The sequence below is a fragment of the Myotis myotis genome, unplaced genomic scaffold (assembly GCF_014108235.1).
Source record: "Myotis myotis isolate mMyoMyo1 unplaced genomic scaffold, mMyoMyo1.p scaffold_m19_p_1, whole genome shotgun sequence".
Lineage (NCBI taxonomy): Eukaryota > Metazoa > Chordata > Mammalia > Chiroptera > Vespertilionidae > Myotis > Myotis myotis.
The window spans coordinates 54,775,416-54,796,635 of NW_023416313.1; the positions used below are offsets into that span (position 1 = coordinate 54,775,416).

General features: G+C 39.0%; 1 protein-coding gene across 23 annotated transcripts in view; it reads right to left on the minus strand.

Annotated features, from left to right (window-relative positions):
• The window catches only part of SEC31A (SEC31 homolog A, COPII coat complex component), a 93,946-nt gene that overhangs the window by 3,811 nt on the left and 68,915 nt on the right, over nt 1-21,220 (minus strand). For 12 of the 23 annotated variants that reach the window (XR_004972438.1, XM_036337815.1, XM_036337790.1 and 9 more), the window contains 8 exons: nt 19,126-19,299; nt 16,445-16,537; nt 15,645-15,771; nt 12,821-13,159; nt 7,599-7,637; nt 5,838-5,896; nt 4,037-4,300; nt 1,293-1,412 (listed from right to left, as the gene is read on the minus strand). Coding sequence is in view for 22 of the 23 variants with exons in the window: in XM_036337815.1 (XP_036193708.1) it covers nt 1,293-1,412; nt 4,037-4,300; nt 5,838-5,896; nt 7,599-7,637; nt 12,821-13,159; nt 15,645-15,771; nt 16,445-16,537; nt 19,126-19,299 (1,215 nt within the window). In the remaining variant the exon portion in view is untranslated. The remainder of the gene's footprint in view (nt 1-1,292; nt 1,413-4,036; nt 4,301-5,837; nt 5,897-7,598; nt 7,638-12,820; nt 13,160-15,644; nt 15,772-16,444; nt 16,538-19,125; nt 19,300-21,220) is intronic. The other 11 variants (XM_036337944.1, XM_036337916.1, XM_036337936.1 and 8 more) reach the window with 8 other exon arrangements.

The following is a 21,220-nucleotide window of genomic DNA, read 5'->3' on the forward strand; positions in this document are numbered from 1 at the left end:
CAGAAATTACTGGGACAGTTTGTCTTTTGTGGTTCTCTTCTGCCTAAGGCTCCTGTGGACTCAGAAGGAAGATGGCATGGTGACCTAGAAGTTACTGAGCTGGGCCATGAACTCTGTGTCCTCCCAACCTCTCTATACTGATTCATGCCTAAAGGAGGACTGGAGTTTTCCCACATATTTTATGGAGATGCTTCTGTTTTTGAATGACTGGCCTATTTAGAGGTGTGCATAGCGGATAGTGTTTACCTGGCTATCAGCTTCACCTCCCTCTCTGTACTAGCTTAGTCATTTGGTTAGAGGTCATCCAGTGCACCGAAGGGTCATGGGTTCAATTCGCAGTCAAGGCACACAGCAGGTTGCAGGTTTGATCCCGTTAGGGCGAGAATGGGAGGCAACCCATCAATGTTTTTCTCTCTCTCCCTTTCCCCTCCTCTCTCTCTAGAATTATGAAAAGTATATCCTCGGGTAAGGACTTAAAAAAAAAGTCAGACACTAAGGTTTATATTAAACCTTCCCTACCTCTGCTTTCCCAACACTTTGAATTCAAGGAATTGCTTCCCAAAAGACCAGCAGAAGGCTGCACACATTAATACTCAATGTTGATGAAACAACAAATTCCAGAAGCTGTTTTTCAAGCAGACAAGTGGCCAGTGGCTAAATAAGTCTATTCAATGTTTTTTGGCAGAAATTGAAATTTCATCTAAAACAAAACTGGCTTTGTGGAGTTTTTGTTGTTGCCAATTCACAGGCATCCTTCAGTTGCTTTAACTATGAATATGACTCCAATATCTACAACATTTAACTATTTTTAAGATCTTTGCAAAGTTATGTATAAGATTATCTACTTTTAAAAGCTTCGATGTAAACTCGGAAAGAGATCCAAGCCTGAATTTCCTGCACACCACTATTCTGTCCTATTCATGTGCCAAGCGTGAGGTTTGCTGACAAGAAGCAGTACACACAGTGGTTGAGAGCATAACTTCTGGAGCCAGCCTCGGTTTGAATGCTGGCTCTGACCTGGGTTGTTACTTACTGCTTTTTGCCTTAATCTCCTCATCTGTAGAATAAAGTCGACAACTCTACCCACCATGAGGTTGTTGTGAGGATTAAATAAAGATATATTAAGTATTTAAATACATTTTTATATGTAAAGCGAACTACGTTAAGTGCTACTAGCTTTATTATTTTTGTAGAAACTTTAAGATATATCTTGTAAGATGTTAAGCAGTAATTATAGAAAAATTTAATAAAGGCTTATTTTAACTCGGCAAAATATGAGAAAAAATACATACAGGATCTGTGGCTGAAGAGAGGCAGCGCTGAATAAGATCCTCAAATGTGGTCTTTAGAATGAGGTGCTCATCTGGAATAGGTTTCTTGGTAATTTTTTCTGCAGGTAAAGCCTGCACATGCTGGAAGAAATATACCACAAAATGAGCAGAAATGACCAGAAATTACCTGTATACACAAAGCCCTGAAACCTTGCGATACAGAGAAACCAACTACCTTATTGACAGGCTATTCAAAACCAAATGAAATTTAAAATAAAAAATCACTGAGATGAGTAAAAATGAAAATCAGATATCCAGAAGATATAGCTACTCCTCCTACAGCTTTGATTCTTAAAAACAGGATTGGAGATAAATTATTTACTTAATTATGGAACATATATTGATCACTATTGTATATTAACCAATGGGAAGTAGAGCTATGCCAGTAAGAAATAAAAAGAACAAGGCATTTAAAAAGTTGGCCAGTTAGAGCAGCTGTTTACTCTGCATGTTGGCTCATTTTTGTTTATCCTGGCATTCTTCTATTCTTTGGTTTACTTTTAGAGCAGTGGTTCTCAACCTTCTGGCCCTTTAAATACAGTTCCTCATGTTGTGACCCAACCATAAAATTATTTTCGTTGCTACTTCATAACTGTAATGTTGCTACTGTGATGAATCGTAATGTAAATATCTGATATGCAGGATGGCCTTAAGCGACCCCTGTGAAAGGGTCATTCACCAAAGGGGTCGCAACCCACAGGTAGAGAACCACTGTTTTAGAGGTTGTTGATTGGGCTATTAACCAACTGGAAGATTAAGCCAAAGGTTAGGATAGAAAAGACCATGATGTTACTGAGAATAAAAATGGAAAAATAAAGGAATGTGTAAGTTTTTAAAGTTTTGATATATTAGTTCATTCATTCAAAAAATATTAGGCAACTATGGCCCAGGCACTAGTTATGTACTAATGAGCCAATACAGAAATGATCTCAGCCCTCAAGGAGTTTACAGGCTAATAAAAGAGAAAGTTTAAAGATGTAATAAATATATGTAAAATAGCAACTGCGGTAAGCTAACAGACACTATAACTGAAATTTAATTAAGGGAAGGCCCTCTTCAGGGATTAGAGGATAAGCAGGAGTAAAGCAGTTATATGGGTGAGGGGTGGGGAAGCGGGTGTTTCCAGACTGAGGAAGAACATGTACAAAGGCAGGATCGTGACACAAGGGGACTACAAAGAGACCAGTGTGGCTAGAGCGGAGGAGCAGGAGGAGTATGAACTTAATCCTTACAGACAAGTGAAATATTTTGGGTTTTATCCTGAGAACAATGGGAAGCTGTAATGTTTTAAGCAAACAGGAGACAAGACCAGATTAGAGTTGGGTGAGGTAAATGCCGGCAGACCAATTGGAGGCTCCTGCATTGCTGAAGACTGGAGGTGAAGGTAGCATGGATCAGACTGGAAATGTTGAGAAGAAGGTAGCTGAGAGAGATTTGGGGATAGATTTGAAAAAGAGGTTCGAAGAAAAAGAGTATTAATAGCTTTCCTTTTCAATGGTAACTAAGGTTCTAGTCTAGAGTAGGGCATGAGCACCCATGTCTACACCAAAGTGAATGGCTGAGTAGTTTCCCAAACTAACAGACTTGTAATAAAAAAAAATTAACAACACATATTTATAACTTATGTTCTTGTGGAAAAAAGCAAGTCCTCTTACCTCTATCAAAACACTGGTTTTTATAATGCAACTTTTAATATGTAGAAGTTCCTTAGGCAGAACTCTCTTAATAAAAAAGCATATTTTTATGATAGAGATACAATTGTTACAAATTCGAGTTCAATGAGTCAAAGACAAAAACAGAAGAACTAGTTTTATACTTGGACAGGAATTTGTTCGTCTTATGTTAAACTTTGGCCCAGGCTCTTTACTTTTCACGAACGGATCAAAACGTTTATCTTTGTATGTCTAAATCAGTTATATGTAAATGTAATAGATTTTTCATCATCTAAAACCCTGTCATCCTAGCTGGTTTTGCTCAGTGGATAAAGTGTCGACCTGCGGACTGAAGGGTCCCAGGTCCGATTTCTGTCAAGGGCACGTACCTTGGTTGCAGGTTCCTGGACCTGGTCGGGATGCATGTGGAAGGCAACCTATAGATCAGTCTCTCTCACATCATTATTTCTGTCTCTCCCTCTCTCTTCCACTCTCTCTAAAAATCAATGGAAAAATATCCTCAGGTGAGGACTAATAAAAATAAAAATAAATAAAATAAAATCCTGCCAACCAGCAATTTGTATGTGAAAAGCAAATGTAAATTTAATCTCCATCTGAAGATAAGGCTATATATAATTAGTTCTTACACATACATAAGAAAAAATGTAACTCATTACATTTTTATTTTATAATTTAAAGGGATACACCTTTGAAACCAGCTTATGCTTAACCACCTTGAAGGCAAATACGGATTCAACTGAAATTGTGCCTACTGATTAGGTATATTGCAATTACTAAGCTACTGGAAACATACACTGGCAAATATACAAGCCTCTTCTAGAAAGTTTGTATATGGTCATGTAATTGAAAAATAATATACATACATAATTAATCTTTTAAAAAGCATTACTATTTTTTTATTCAGTTTGTCTAAATTGAAACCAAATTTGCATGTTCATTGATAAAGGTGTAGCCATAAAAGTTAACACATTAAAAAAAGTTTACTGAAATAGAGTCCTCTCCTGTTCCACTTCTACAGATTTTTACTGTTACCTGGATGGTATTTCCAATAGGACCTCCTGGGGCGCCTTCGATATTGGGCTTTGAGAAAGATGGCGGCATGCCTGGTTGACCAAGGGGTTGCTGTAAGCCATGGAAGGAGGGCTGGCCACCTGAAAGATGTGGCTGGGGAAATGAAGCTTGGTTTGACAGTGGACCTGGAGCTGAAGGTTGTTGCAGCATCTGTGACTGGGGATCACCCATGGGGTTCATGATTGGTGATGTGATGGGAACAGGAGGCATAAAGTTTTCTGGCATCTTTTAAAAGATCATAATAAAAGACAACAAGAATAAGAAAACAAATGATAGCAACATTTCCTCAGATTTAAATAAGGGAGTTAGACTATTCCATGATTTAAAAACATTTAAATAGAATATTTTCAAATGAAATTTTATGCAGAATTTGAGTAAAACAAAAGTAGAGCTAATCTGGCTAAGAGGGATGAAGGGCTCAAACCTAGACCTCTCAGTTTCCCCATTTGCTCCCATACTTACTCCCATCATGAGGAGCCAAAACCAAGGTGTTTTTTAAAGAGGATATCAAAGTCTGGAGAATTTTATCTAGTAATACTAGATTCAGATATGCCAAATATGTTTGTGTGTTTAATATGATTGCAATGTAGCCCTAACTAGTTTGGCTCAGTGAATAGAGCAACTGCCCGAGGAATAAAGGGTCCCGGGTTTGACTCCAGTCAAGGGCACATACCTCGGCTGCAGGCTTGATTCCTGTCCCTGGTCAGGGTACATACGTGTGGGAGACAACCAATTGATGTGTTTCTCTCACATTGATGTTTCTCTCTCTCTCTCTCTGTCTCTTTCCCTCCCTTCTACTCTCTCCAAAAATAAATGGAAAATTATCCTTGGGTGAGGATAAATAAATAAATAATATCGCAATGTAATACCCTTCTCCTACATCACTAAGTGGATATTGCCTGTCACAATCACACAAAAAGTAGCAGATTAAGTTTCTGATTATAACTAAATTTGGGGTTTTCTTTCTGATTTACTATCTCCCAATTTTATGTTATGGCCTCATATTACTATATTTGGGGGAAAGAGATCATTAGGAGGAAAAAGTAGAAAATGGCTTGGGGAGAAAGAAGAAACGAAAAATATTATCTTGGGCTCTAACAGCTCAATAGTTATTGACATCTAAACAATGCTCAGCTATAGGATATTTCTTCATTCACATTGCATGTGATAGACAAAATATATTTACTAAATTCATGATTACTGTTGAAACCCCAAAACCAAAGTCCTAAAAAAAAATTTTGAGAAGCCTGAAATTTTGTTTCTTACTCTTTGAAAGAGATCTGTTGGGAATTTATATTTTGCCTACTCAAAGAGGTTTATTCATGGCACTATACTGTTTTCTACTTTCTTTCCTTTCCTTCCCTTCATCAAATCGAAGGTGTAAGCTGAAATACACTTTAAAATCTTTTTTTTTTTTTTTTAATATATTTTATTGATCTTTTACAGAGAGGAAGGGAGAGAGATAGAGAGTTAGAAACATCGATGAGAGAGAAACATCGATCAGCTGCCTCCTGCACAGCCCCAACTGGGGATGTGCCCGCAACCCAGGTACATGCCTCCGACTGGAATCGAACCTGGGACCTCTCAGTCCGCAGGCCGACGCTCTATCCACTGAGCCAAACCAGCTTCGGCTGAAATACACTTTAAATGTATCAAACAGTAAGCTTTGCCTTTAAAAGGATCAGTGAAGTGTGGTATCACAAGTGGCTATATGATTAACAGAACATGTGTAGGCAACTGGACAGATAACTTTTTCTAGTACCTTTTTCTTCTTGGGTACTCTGTTCAAAGCTGGAGGATCATTCCAACCGTTCTGAGGACCTACAACAGATAATAGAGGGCATTTTCCTTTAGAATCCTGAACAGGAGAAAACCAAATTGTATCCACTATAGAATACATTCAAATTCTGCCTTAACCCAGAGATAACTGTCACAAAAGTTTAATCAGCTGAGGATCACTATGTAACCCGGGATTCTCAAACTCATTACCTCTAAAAATCACAAGGCATTGGCTTAGTAGACAAGATACCCTGCCATTAAAACGAAAGAGCTGTGCTCAACAGTGAAGTAGTTATATCTATATTGGTGTATAACCAAGATCTGTTAACGGTTCTTTAATAAAGAAAAAATAAATCACTACAGTCTGCTTTAAAAATGTCTTCTGATATTCAACATACAAAAAAAATAAAAGTACTAATCTCCTATTTCCCCAAAGAGCAATTCAATATAAGCAAACTATCCACATGGTAGAAACACTTTTTTAAAAAAAGAGAGCTCAACTATACAACAGCAGTACTTTTTATCTTTGCCTCAGGATTACTTACAAAGTAGAAAAGGACATTCAAATATCTGCGATAATAATTCTTTTAATGCCACCACACAAATTCCAAGCTGGCAGCAAATATAAAATTAAACTACTGTCAACTTTAGTAAATTTCCTCTTTTAAAAAAACACCTGTCACCTGGCTGATATGGCTCAGAGGTTCAGCATCGACCTATGAACCAGGAGGTCACAATTCAATTCCCGGTCAGGGCACATGCGTGGGCTGTGGACTCAATTCCCAGTGGTGGCTGTGAAGGAGGCAGCCAATCAATGATACTCTCTCGTCACTGATGTTTCTATCTCTCTCCTTCTTCCTTCCTCTCTGAAGTCAATAAAAATATAAAACACACCTGTCAAAAAAACTGGTGACAGAAAAAGTGAAGAAAAAAACAAAAACCAACACACCTGTCATCTCAAAGTGAGAAATGGATATAAGTAGAACTCATTAACTAACCTAATGCTAATATCTTTAAAGAAAAGAGGAATAAAACATACCAGAAATAAAACAGGGTAATTTCCAAATCATAATATAATCATGTTACATTTCATCCAGTTTTGTATATGTGTATATGTAAAGACAAAAATTACTCTTTTAATAAATTAAATACTCTTTTAAAATTTTATCTTTTTTTATTGATATTCTTGAAATTAAATCACAAAATTGCTTAGCAAACCCAAGAATCTGTGATTAATACACAATGCCACAGAAGTTTTTTTAAAAAGATCTTCTCCTACACAGCATGTATTCATCTGCCTTGATTTTAAAGACAGAATAAATTTTCTACAAGTTCACGAGAGACAGAATGCCAAATAAGCTTCAAAACTCTAGAGCTAATCACAAACTATCAAACCACATGCTACTATCTGCTGAGCAAATTCTTAAAGTTTTGGTCATACATAGGTTAATCATTCAAATCTCTCCCATCACCTTCTAATCTCAATCATATCTAAGACAATATTGGTATTGTCATTGTCTTTATGTCTATATAAAACATATGACTTTTATGATTTAAAGCTATTTGTGTCATCATGTTAATTCATTCAGTTCCAAGACCTAATTAAGAAGCCAAATTTTAAAAATGATACTGATCAGATTTAGGATATCATCAGCTTTGAAGTTCACATGCATTATTGTGAATGTCTAATAATTCCATTCAATGATTCAGAGGTTTCCAAAAGTGTATTTTATAACCAATTCACCTTCCAACATATTTGCCTGGTCTTGCACAGACTGATTTTCTGTAGACAAAATGTAAAAGTCACTTAAACAGTATTATCAAAGACATTCTAAACTCTACTTTTCATTTTATAATTGTTTCTTCTCCCTCCATCAGCTCCCAGAAAGAACAAGCTAACTTTATAAGGGAATAAAACTTACTTTTTAATTGAGTCATGTGAAATGTTAGTTTTTAGGTAAAACAAATTCATTTATGTCAGATTTAATCAACTCCTAAACAGCACATTTTTCTCTTACTATGCTAGCTGTCTCTTTAAAGAGAAAATTTTATTCCTTCTTATTTAAAATAAATTTCCCCTGTTTGCATCAATTATTTTTCTATGATTTGACCAATGAAGCTCAGAAATATTAATGGGGGGAGAGTTCTTCCTAACATATTATAATTAATGTCTATTAATTCCCCCCCAAATATATGCCTAACTGAATCCTCCTAACCTCAAATCATGAAATATATTAGGCATGTTTTATTCCAACCCAGATAATCCTTGTTCAAATTTCTTACCAATTTAACAGTTTTGTCTCAGCTATAATTTTAACCTCTTTCAATCTTTTTGCTTTTATGTCTTCAAACTATTTAAATAAGACTTTTAAAAAACACAATTAAATTGACTTCTATGTTATAGAGACCTACTTTAATAGGTAAAGCAAGCTACATACAGAACATGAATAGCTATAGAAGACAGTACTATGGAGGTTCATTATGAATGTGCACGATGATACTTTTAGTCAATTTTTAAAAAATCAACACAGTATTGTCTAATCTGGAACATGATTCTTTTTTTAATTTTAACATTGGTTTTTCTTTTTTTAAAATATATATTTTATTGATTTTTTTACAGAGAGGAAGGGAGAGGGATAGAGAGTTAAAAACATTGATGAGAGAGAAATATCAATCAGCTGCACACCCCCTACTGGGGATGTGCCTGCAACCAAGGTACATGCCCTTGACCAGATTCGAACCTGGGACCCTTCAGTCCACAGGTTGACACTCTATCCACTGAGCCAAACCGGTTAGGGCTGGAACACGCTTCTTTTTTAAAACTGTAAAGAGGAGATAATCTTTATTCTTTCAAAAAACTACAGAATGAGGATAAATCTCTTTCATACTCTTTAAAACATGACTTTTCCCTGGACGGTTTTCTTTGCCTCTGATTCTGCCATGCTGCCCACATCTATTTTGTAGGACCACCTCCAGATTAGCCTCCCTCAAGTACCAATTCGACCATGCCTATGAGCAGTTCAAACTCCTTCACTAGAACTTTTCTTCTTACCATCTATATATATAATCTATATATGTAAAAGCCTAAGCAACCGTTCAACCAGTAGCTATGACGAACACTGACCACCAGGGGACAGACGCTCAATGCACAGGCATGGAAACATGGAACAGACTGATGAACCTCAGAGGGAAGGGGGTCAGGGGGAGGGCAGGAAGAGATTAACCAAAGATCTTATATGCATACTAGAGGCCCAGTGCACGGATTTGTGCACCGGTGGGGTCCCTCGGCCTGGCCTGCAGGGATCAGGCCGAAACCGGCAGTCCGACATCCCCCAAGGGGTCCCGGATTGCAACAGGGTGCAGGCCAGGCCGAGAGACCCCACCAGTGCACCAATCCATGCACCGGGCCTCTAGTATGAATATAAAAATTTTGCCTAGGCATTTAAGGCTTTCCAAAATTTGGCCCATGTACAAATTTTATGTCGTAACTTATAACAAAGCTATGTGCTGTACACTAGAAATGCACTGTCTTTTTCTGCTTCCTTACCTCCATCTGGAATAATTGCGATTACAGACTGAACAGACACTCCTTAAGAATTTACTGAATAAGCCCTGGCCGGTGTGGCTCAGTTGGTTGGGCATCATCCCATGCACCAAAGGTTGCTGGTTCAATTCCCAGTCAGGGCACGTGCCCGGGTTGCTGGCTCGATCCCCAGTAGGAGCCATGCAGAAGGCAACTCATGGATAAGGTTTCTCTCTCATCATCAATGTTTCTATCCCCCGCTCCTTTCTCTCTCTCTAAAAAAATCAATTAAAAAATATATTTTAAAGAATTTACTGAATAAAAAAATAATTTACTGAATGAATTTTGTGATGACTGCAACATTAGTTTCTGTGAGTGTGGGCACATTACTTTGTGGTTCACTAATAGTCAGAGGGTTTGAAAATCCTAGTTTCTGTCAAGAATCATCCAATGGACAAGCAGAATTCCTAAATCCTATAGGGAACCATGATATGATTTAAGACACATTAGAACAAAGATAAAATTTCCAGTCATAATCACTTATATAACCTAAGCAAAACTTGTAGGAAATCAAAAAATAAAATATGATAAAGCTGTAACTGTTAATTAAAATAGAGGGGACTATTAACATGCAAGAGGTAACAAAGCAGCTAGCTTGGTGCATGCTGAATACTGAAAAAGTTTGTTTGACTTCTTCTTCCTAAAAGTCACTCTGCTTCTCAGCCAGGTTAGAACATTCTGTTACTTTGTATATAAGCAAAGACTTTATCTCATAGCCAAATGCACGTTTGCTTAAGAAGAAAAAGATACCCATGCAAATATTTAACTTAGATAATGAAGTAATAAATGCCTGAAACATGTTACAACATGGTTTTTCTAATTCCAACCCTCATAGCTATTTCTATCACATTAGGACTAGACTATGTAGTAAAAAAGAATGAACGTGGCTTTGAAGACTGAGAGACCTAGGTTTGTATCTCAACTTGGAGACTATTACAGTGAAACCATGAGACCATAATATAACTCCCAGAAAACTCAGATTTCCTCATGTCAATTTAAATAAGAAAATACTTGTTGCCCAGCTGGTATTGCTCAGTGGTTGAGCATTGACCCATGCACCAAGAGGTCGACGGATCAATTCCTAGTCAGGACACATACCCAGGGTTGCGGGCTTGATCCCTAGTAGAAGGTATACAGGAGGCAGCCAATCAATGTTTCTCTCATCGGTGTTTCTCTCTCTCTCTCTCTCCCCCCCCCCCCTTCTTCCACTCTCTAAAAATCAATAAAAACATATTAAAAAAAATACTTGTCAAGTGCTGGTATGTGTCCAATGTACATTTAATAAATGATAATTCACTTCCCTACTTCCCTGCACAACCATTTAAATGGGGATTTACTTGAACACATCTTTCACTCATGAACTCTACTTCACCAAAACAATGTTGATACTGTCTTCACTCCCCCAGGTTTTAAAGGTAAGTTTTAAACTCTATAACTGAATTAGCACTCTTCACTAAAATATCAACCTATTGAAGTATCTGTATTGAAAAGTCTAGATATTTTATTTGTGCAATAAAACGTGCTACATATCGTGTGTGAGTGTATGTGTGTGATTTTTGGTGCTTTGGACTTTAATATTACATATCAAAGAAGAGAGCAGGAGATGTGTGTATAATTCTGAATCCATAGGACTTTATTAGAAAAAAATATTTCCTTGCCCTGGCCGGTGTGGGTCAGTTGACTGGACCGTCATCCCATACACCAAAAGGTGGTGGGTCCGATTCCCAGTCAGGGCACATACCCAGGTTGTGGGTTTGATCCCTGGTTGAGGCACGTGCAGGAGGCAATTGATTGATGTTTTCTTTGTCACATATATGCTTCTCTCTCTGTTTATTTCCCTCTAAAAATCAACTTAAAAATTTTTTTAAAATTTTCTTAATAGATTCTATTTTTTTATAAATCCTTTCAGTAATTAAAGCTACTACTGCCGAAACCGGTTTGGCTCAGTGGATAGAGCGTCGGCCTGCGGACTCAAAGGTCCCAGGTTCGATTCCGGTCAAGGGCATGTACCTGAGTTGCGGGCACATCCCCAGTGGGAGATGTGCGGGAGGCAGCTGATCGATGTTTCTCTCTCATCGATGTTTCTAACTCTCTATATCTCTCTCCCTTCCTCTCTGTAAAAAAATCAATAAAAATATAAAAAAAAAAAAAAAAAAAAAAGCTACTACTTAGCACATAAAAGGGGAAAAAAACATATACTGGACCCCCCAAGTGCAACTTTAGTATTAGGAACAAAGCAAGACTCACTCAGCTTTTTGCCCCTCTAGTATAAAACCATCTGTTATAAGCTGAAAGAAAAACTATTTCCAAAACCAAAATGCACAGGTTTTTGTATAGTCACAACAAATTTTGCTGTCCCTGTCTCTAAATGCTTTTAATGTATTAATGCATTCTATTGTCTTCATAAGCTGCTGACTAGGTACTATTGTTATTCTGAGGAAACTGAGGCTTAAAGAAGTTAAGTAACTTACTCAAGGTCACATAACTATAAAGTAGTGAAGCTGGAATACAAACCCAGGAAGTTTGATTTCAAAACCTGTATTCTTAACCACTATGTTAGTGTATCTTAATCTTGGGATTCATTGATCCCTTTTTATAGCACATGCTTTTGGGGCCCCTTTTACTATCCAAAAATGAAAATCAGATAATATAACCTATGCATAAAAAAATGAACATAATGCTCTAATTGTAACATGAGAGAAAATTACGTGTATTTCACTATAAAAATCATTTAAAATCATAATTTTAATAGAAATTTTCAGGTATAGCTATACAACTAGACACAAAAAAAATGCACCTAGAGAGTTCTAAGATGTTTGAGAGGGTGGTATTGTCCTAATGGAGAACCAGTGCACTGCTATGCAACGACTTCCTCTGAGTTAGCATTTCTCTGTCACTTGTGTACTCTTACTCTTTTCTTCCCCTTTACAAATAAACATAATTATAAAATTTGTACAACCTCACTGACTCTGTACTGTTTAATCTCCATGAGTGAGTTTAAGGCACAAATAATTTTAAAAATTGAAAAATTCTCAATAAGAACATAGAGCATAGTTTTGCTCTAGTAAAAAAATTAGTATCCATTGAATATGATTCCAACCACCACTTATCATGACAAATAATTTCTTACACTGACTTTGAATTCAATGTAAATTATATACTCTTACCCTTTTGAAGCTCTAAAGCTTTCCTCATGCAGCAACTAAAGTTCATTATGGGAGAATATCACTTTTTGAAATAGTTTTAGAATTTGTTATAAAAGCTTAATTAACATCTCACATTGTCCAATATACAAACAGTTAGAAATAATTCCCCTCCGTCCACCCCTGTGTTCATGAAAAAATAAAGGAGGGAGCCAAACCGAATCCCTTTCAAGCTCAGACCTGTTCTTTGGGACGCAGGCAGCTCACTGGCAGCAGGCAGTGTACCTGTTGTTCCAGGAGGTAGTGCATAAGCTGAAGATGGTGGAGCTCCTGGTCCGCCATGCTGGAAGGATGCTCCAGAGGAAGGGAGAGGGGGAAGAGAAGCAGTAGGACTGGAGGTAGGTGGAGAGACCTGGTGCTGTGCTGCATACAGCTGAGACTGCCCAGAATAGGAAGGAGCAGAAGGTATGTAAGGGGTGTTAGGGTAAGCGTTTGAAGCAGAAGGAGCAGCAGGCTGCTGAGGTCGATATGTTGCTGACCCCCCTGTTCCGAAGGAATACTGCTGGACTGGTTGATAAGCTACACCAAGAAGAAGAAATAGAAATTTTCATTAGTCACAAGTTCATTCAGACAGCAACAGAAAACCAAAGTTATCTCATTCTATGAAAACTGTTTTTATCATTCTTCTTTTAACAAGTTATAACCAAATATGAACACTTATAATATGTTAGGTTGTGATAACTTAGATGCCCTAAATGTACTAAAAGTCATTGGATCCCATATCTGAAACCTGCCATTTTCAGATTGCTGTGGACTATGAAAACCTTTGAAACATCAGACCCAAGAACTGCAAGACAGACCCTTTTCTATACTAGACTTTCTAGGGGGATCATTTCATAAGATATAAAAATGTCTAATCACTATGCTGAAACTAATATAATATTATATATCAACTGTAATTTATAAGTAAATTTAAAAAGCAAAATAAATTTTTAAAAAGACTAAACCCTTTACTGACACTTCCTGTTTCTATGAAAAGACTGCAGTGACACCTATTAGCCACCAGATGGAACCATGAAGGAATTACACATCCAAAGAGGAATTATATATCATCCTATATAATAAAAGGCTAATATGCAAATCGACCAAACGGCATGCACTGACCACCAGGGGGCAGATGCTCAATGCAGGAGCTGCTTCCTGGTGGTCAGTGCGCTCCCACAGGGGGAGTGCCGCTCAGCCAGAAGCCGGGCTCACAGCTGGCGAGTGCATTGGCAGTGGCGGGAGCCTCTCCCACCTCCGCAACAGAGCTAAGGATGTCCAACTGACAGCTTAGGTCTACTCCTCATGGGGAGTGGGCCTAAGCCATCAGTCGGACATCCCCCGAGGACTCCTGCACTGCGAGAGGGCGCAGGCCGGGCTGAGGGACCCCAAACCTCTGAGTGCACGAATTTCGTGCACCGGGCCTCTAGTTAACTATATAATATTTCATATACTGTACATAGTTTGTTAGTAACCAGGCAGCCAACTGATATTTTCATGCAGTGACCTGAATTCAGATAAGAGATCTTAATTTCAACACATTCTGTGTGACCAGGGGTAGGTGTGAACCTCTATAGAGTGAATCCAGTAGAACCATACCTGGTTCTGAAGACAGCACTTTCACACTGAGTGAAAAGTTATATCAAATTTGTATTCATGTTAAGAACATTCACTTTAGCACAGAATGTGCTCATTAAGAGTAGCTCTAGGTAATGGCCTCTTACTTTTGCCATAGTTATTTAATCACTAGAGGCCCAGTGCACAAATTCGTGCATGGGTGGGGTCCGATGGGTCCACCCTGATCGGGGCCAATCAGGCCAGCCCGGGGGGGGGGGGGGGGGCAAAGGGCAGTTGGTGGGTCAGCCCCGCCCCCAGTCAGGGTGGGGGGCCGATCAGGGGCAGGGCTGGCTGGAGGGGAGGGGCTGCAGGCGGTTGGCCGGCTGACCCTGCCCTCTGGTTGAACTTCCAGTCAAGGGGACAATTTGCGTATTAGCCTTTTATTATATGGGATAATTTTCCCCTTTCAGATTTTTATTTTCTGCTCATTTAAATTTTAAAATAGTTGTGATATATTACTTTCCAAGGGCAAATATTTCCTGCGGGGGAAAAGCCATGGTGGATATATGTCATTATTATATATTTGTCAAAATTCACAGAAGGGCCATGGCCAGGTGGCTTGGTTGGTTGAAGCGTCATCCCATATACCAAAAGGTTGAGGGTCTGATTTCCAGTCAGGGTACATACCTAGTTTGTGGGTACAATCCCTAGTCGGGGCATATACAGGAGGCAACCAATCAATGTTTCTCTCTCACGCTGATGTTTCTCTTCCTCCTTTTCTCTCTCTAATAGTATCCTCAGATGAGGATATAAAAAAAAAAGGCACAGAAGGTACAACACCAAGAGTGAACCCTAAAATACAGACTTTGGATGATAAAGATGTGTCAATGTAAGCTCAATGACTGTAACAGATGTACCACTGTGGTGCAGGATGTCAATAGTATGGGAGGTTTCAGTGGTAGTGGGCAGGTGGTATGTTGGAACGTTCTGTACTTTCCATTCAATTTTGCTGTAAACTTAAAATTGCTCTAAAAAAATAAAGCCTGTTTCTTAAAAACATAAAGTAAGTGAAAAACTACAACAAATGTCTCTTGGAACCATTTTTCCAAAAATGGTTTGTGTCATCTTGCCTGAAGGAAGATGTACCAAATAATTTCTAACAGTCTATTTTTTTAATACCAGATCATGGGATAAAAACTCTCTTTGACAGGTGTTAGTAGTAAAGGCTCAGGAACAGGAGCCAAGTGTTCTGAATGGACTGACACTGGAGCTATTTGCTAGCATGTTGACTTAGGATGCTTCCTAGGGAAAACCATGTTTCTCTATAGCAAGGACTTGAGCCCTACATACACTGGTTCTTTATTTGTTAAAATTGACTGGATCATGGCTTTGGAGCCTCAAAGTAAATAGTTACTATATTAGATAAGACATGCTACTATAAAAGGACCCCAGGGTCACTACTTACGCTGCGGCTGTGGATAAGGTGGTACCTGGGTGTGCATATGACCCGGAGATGTGGAAAGCTGAGCTGCAGCAACATTTGGATTAACATTTCCATGCATTAAGAAACCTGGAGGTGGAGGATTTTCTCCCTAAAAAAATGAGAATATGGTAAAAGAAGGAATCTTACCCGATGGATTTATAATCTCTGAAATGGAATTCTATTAAAAAATACTTTATTGTCAAAGAAACACTGCATTTTGCACATTCTATCTTCTTCAGAGCACATTTTCTGAGCAACACATTCTGAGTAGTTTAGAGATCAGACAGGTTCAAAGTAATAATTGCAATGAATGATTACAGATGCTAAAAGCCTCATAAAATAGTGTCAGTGATATTTATGAGTCCCCAGGATTGTCCATTTCTACATATTCCATCCACTATTCCACACTTTGAAAATGAAAGTATAAATGCCACAAGGGAAGGTTGCTTCTCTTCAATTTCTGCAATGCTCAAAAAAAAAAGGTAGAAAGAAAGAGAAAAGAAAAATGAAAATCTTCAGTAAAATTAGATTTAAACCATTGTTAGAACGTTGATTGATGTTTTTCTCACTCAAGGCAATTTAGGACTGCAAAGGAGGAGAGAGAGATAAGAAAATAAGCTAATTATGCTAAAACTGCTTCTTGCATCATAAAAGCATTCAAATGCAATAAGCAGGCGAAGAGATGGGAAAAGGGAAAATTGAGAAAGGGGGGTAGAGAATATGTAACTATACATATTTAGGTGAGCAGAATTCTGCTCTAAGAGGAATAATGAAGGATATACCTGTGTGTCAGAGAGAGAGGCAGCAGGTGGATGTCTGGGAAGGGCGGTAGGAGTTTTGTTACTCCAGGTAGTGACAGTAGGGGCAATTCTAACCTGAATTGAACAAAGAAACACCAATCACAGAAAATAAAAAAATGAAAATGTTAAAAGAAGAAAAAAAAAAAAACCCCAACGGCATTAACAGCCATATGCAAAGCAAAACATCAAGAGCAGCAAGACAGCACATTAGTCAGGCAACTGCTTTCAAGCTGGGATTCCAAAAGAAAAACACATTCACATTAAAACAAGCGGAGGGAGGCAGTGGAAAAATCAACATGGAAAACTAAGTCAAAGCACAAAGAACAATGCCATTCAAGTGTCAAGAATAAGAGGGAGAAAGCTAGGTCCTGTAAGTAGGAAAGGAAAGAAGACATTCTGAGAAAAAAGATAACTGAATAAAAAAATTATTTTGAAGCATTAAGAGTATTCATGCTACTATTATTAGTTCAGCTGTAAATTCCCTTTTCTAGATTTCATTAGAGCCGCAAAAACAAAATTAGTTCCATATGAGGCTTAGAATCATACAGAGAATATTAAAGAATATTTGGTTTAAGCCCCACCCTTTACCATCGAGAAAATCAAAGCCCAGAGAAATGAAGGGGTTTGCTGAGGTCCATACAACTCACTGGTGAAGGAGTTACAACTGATTCCACGTCTCCTGATTCCAGGCTAATGTCTGCTTCACTATCCCATGTTGCTTACCCCAGAGTCCAGAGGTTTTCAATATTTTTTTAAGCCATCAAAATCTTTTGTGTAAGTAAATCTTTGGAGAAACTCCAACACATAAACAACAAATAGCAGAGATCTGCTAGTGGAAGTGGGAGTACAACTCCTAAGAATCTGGTCTTCCTTTCAGCCCTTTACTCCTGCCAGTAAACATTCCTTAAAACCATAAGCCACTGTCCTCATTCAGCATAGCATAAACTTTAATCAAGAAAATTACTGCTTAATTTATGGTTGAGTCTGTCTTTCTTTTCTTAAAGTATGAGACTGCTAAGTCAAAGTAAAACAAAAGTCTTGATGTTTTTGTGTTTTTCTAGAAAGACAGATAAGCCCAGGGACATAAAGAGTAAATACTCTCTTCTCCCCATGTACAGAATGCCTTACTACTTCAGTATCTGAGAGACAGTGTGGTCCAACTCATGGTGCTTAGAAGTTCTAGTCCCAAACTGCCAATTAATTAGCCACACAATAGTGAAAAATTCAAGCTCTATGTCTTAAAACTCTGGTTGGTTGCTTGACCCCTCCACCTCTCAGTTTTCCCAGCAATCACCTCATCTGCCCTACCTATGTCATAGACTTTCCAAGTCAGGCTTAATCTCCACAAAAGTGAAGAATTAAATCTGTTTTGTTTACCAATATACCTCTAACAGGTAGAATAAGGGTAGGCGCTCATAGTAGGCTCTCAATAAATATTTGTCAAATGAATAAAAAACAAAACTGCTAAAACAGAGAGTACTCTAGTTGTTACCAAATGTAATCTATCTTGATTTATGTACACACCAAAAAAGTACAATAGGCCAAAAAGCATGATTTGATTTTTTTAAAATTTTTCATTTTATATTTACTTCGCTACAATGAAATGTAAGAAAGACCCTGCCGCTCAGCCAGTGTGGCTCAGTGGTTAAGCATTGACCCATGAACCAGGAGATCACAGTTCGAAACCAGGTCAGGGCACATGCCTGGGTTTCGGGCTTAATCCCCAGTGGGGGGCATGCAGGAGGCAGCAGATCAATGATTCTCCCTCATCGTTGATGTTTCTATCTCTCTCTCCCTCTCCCTTCCTCTCTGAAATCAATAAAATTATATTTTAAAAAAATAAAAAAAGAAAGACTGTCAATTCTATTAGCAAATTGTTCTATTTTAAAATGGGCAAAGTAAAAAAATTTATAAAATAAAATAGGCCAACTACCTGTTAACTTTGTTCAATCAAGACCATATATTACTTATGAAAATATACTTTTCCTTTAAGAACACTAAGGTTATCTGATGGTCTAGAAATATAAGTCTCTACATGAAATAGTAAAAGACAATAAGGGACACATTTTATGCCACTGAACTTTTGGCAATTTTAATTAATTAATTAATTAATTAATACAAATATTTAATCATTTTCACACCCACTGTGAACTACAACTTCATAAACCCTTGGTCACTCACTTTTCTGTAATATCCAAGTTGTCCCCCAAAAAAGTGTGTATTCTCAATACTCCTTATCATGCTGATACAGAAGACACAGTAAACCTACACTAATGATTCAGGAAAGAATACTCAAAAAAGACTATTTTCTAAAATTAACCACAAAATTGTTGCCACCACTTTACTTACAGTTTGGTAAATGAATCAAATTGTAGAAGTTTCAAGAACAAACGTACATGTGTAAGGAAAGTTTGAGTGATGAAAAAATAAGAAATCTCCCTAGAGAGCTTAAGTGTATATCTAAAATATAATCTATTGGACTAGATTAAAGGGCTAATTTTAAAAAAATATCTTAAAATAAATAAAAGCACACCTTAAATATTTGAAGAAATGTTGTCTATTTTTATCATAGCATACAAGGTCTCTTAACGCAACAAGCTAAAACCACCAATTTGAACAGAAACACATAAATGTTCCTACGTCATCTGGACCATTTCACTCACATGGGGATAATATTGTTGAGTTGGAACTCTTGGAATCTGTGTGTGGTCAGCAATTGGTCCAGGCCTGCCCTTGGGCAGCTGCTGCCTCTCATAAGGTACTTGAGGTGATTCCTGTCCTGGTACAGGCTCTCCTTGTGCTCTACGAAGTCTGTCACGAAGCTGCACAATATTTGGCTATAAGAAGCAATGAAAGAAAACAAGGCAAATTGTTAGAGTTCACCCCAATATATGACAGTATGTTGATTTTCTTAAAGTACAGTGGTCCTTGGTTCTCGACCTTGTTTGAGAAGCGATTTGTAGAAGTGAATTGTTCAAAAACTGAATCTTTTTTCCCCCATCAGAAGTAATGTAAATTGAATTCATCTGCTCCAGACCCCTACTTTGTTCTCACAATTTTTCTTTTTCACTTTGTTGCTATCACTAACCTTCTTAGGACCCAGGGTGACTTATTATAGGTATTTAGTAATATTAGCAGGAACAGACCTCCTTGCAGGGCCATCTGATCCCCAATGCTGATCCCAAATATTGTCTGTCCTGTCCTTTTCAGCCTTTAACCTTGCCCCATGGCAGGAGGGGCGGAGCAGGCCAGCAGGCCAGGGCAGGGTGAAGGAGGGAGAGGGTCAGGGTTGAGGGGAAGGGACAAGCACAGAGTGACACGAGTGGGATAAAATTAAAAAAGGGAAAAAAAAAATGAGCAGCAACAAAAGCAAAAAAACACAAAAATATTCACAACACAATTTCCTGAGATGTTAACAATGCAAGTTTAGCAGTAAACTGACTCATACTCGCACATTCTCTCCTTTGTTTGTTCCTTGAGAAACTCGTGACTGATCACACAGGTATCAACATGAATGGGTTGTAGAGTGGAGATCCAGTTTTGTTCAACAACCAAGACATTTTTCCCATGAATAACTTGGCTGAGAACCGAATTGCTATAGATGAGAGATGTTCAAGTACTGAGGTTTGACTATAAGCTTGATCACTGTATCTGCTCATACACTGTGTATTTTACAACCAGAGACCCGGTGCACAAATTTGTGCATAGGTGGGGTCCCTCGACTTGGCTGGTGATGGGTGGGGGGGAAGGGCCATGGGAAGTTGGCTGGTGGCCCCCTGATCAGGGCCGATGGGGGGGCCGGCAGGGCCGGGCTGCAGGAGGTTAGCTGTGGGAGCTGCCCTGTGTTGAGCGTCTGCCCCCTGGTGGTCAGTGCATGTCATAGCAACTGGTCAACCGGTTGTTCCAGTCGTTCGGTCAAAATGGTCACTTAGGCTGTTATATATATACTAGGGGCCCGGTGCATGAAATTCGTGCACTGGGTGTGTGTGTGGGGGAGTGTCCCTCAGCCCAGCCTGCCCCCTCTCACATACTGGGAGCCCTCAGGTGTTGACCCCCATCACCCTCCAATTGCAGGATCGGCCCCTTGCCCAGGCCTGATGCCTCGGCCAGAGGAGTTGATCCTCATCACCCTCCGATCACCAATCACCGGATCGGCCCCTTGACCAGGCCTGAGGCCTCCGGCAGAGGTGTCAGGCCTGGGCAGGGGACCCCCAGCTCCCCGCGGTTGCAGGCTCCGCCCCTGCCCAGGCCTAACGCCTCTGGCCTAGGCGTCCGGCTCGGGCAGCAGGGACCCGCAGCTGCAGCGGCCCCGAGATCGCGGACTCCGCTTTAGGTCCAGGCAAGGGACCCCTAGCTCCCGGGACTGCCAGCTTCGACCATGCCCAGCTCCCGTCGCTGGCTCCACCCCTACTTCCTGCTATCACTGGCCAGGGCGGAAAAGGCGCCTGATTCTCTGATCATGGCTGGGGGGCAGGGCAAAGGCGGCCCCCCCAGCTCTTAGCTCCCCCCTGGGTTTCCGATCACTGTCAGTGGCAGGGGGCTTCTTCCTGCTTTCCCTTTCGCCTCCCTGCATTGTGCCTACATATGCAAATTAACCGCCATCTTGTTGGCAGTTAACTGCCAATCTTAGTTGGCAGTTAATTTGCATATAGCCTTGATTAGCCAATGAAAAGGGTAGCGCTGTACGCCAATTACCATTTTCCTCTTTTATTAGTGTAGATAGATAGACCTTGCACATTAGGTTTTGACATCATTCTA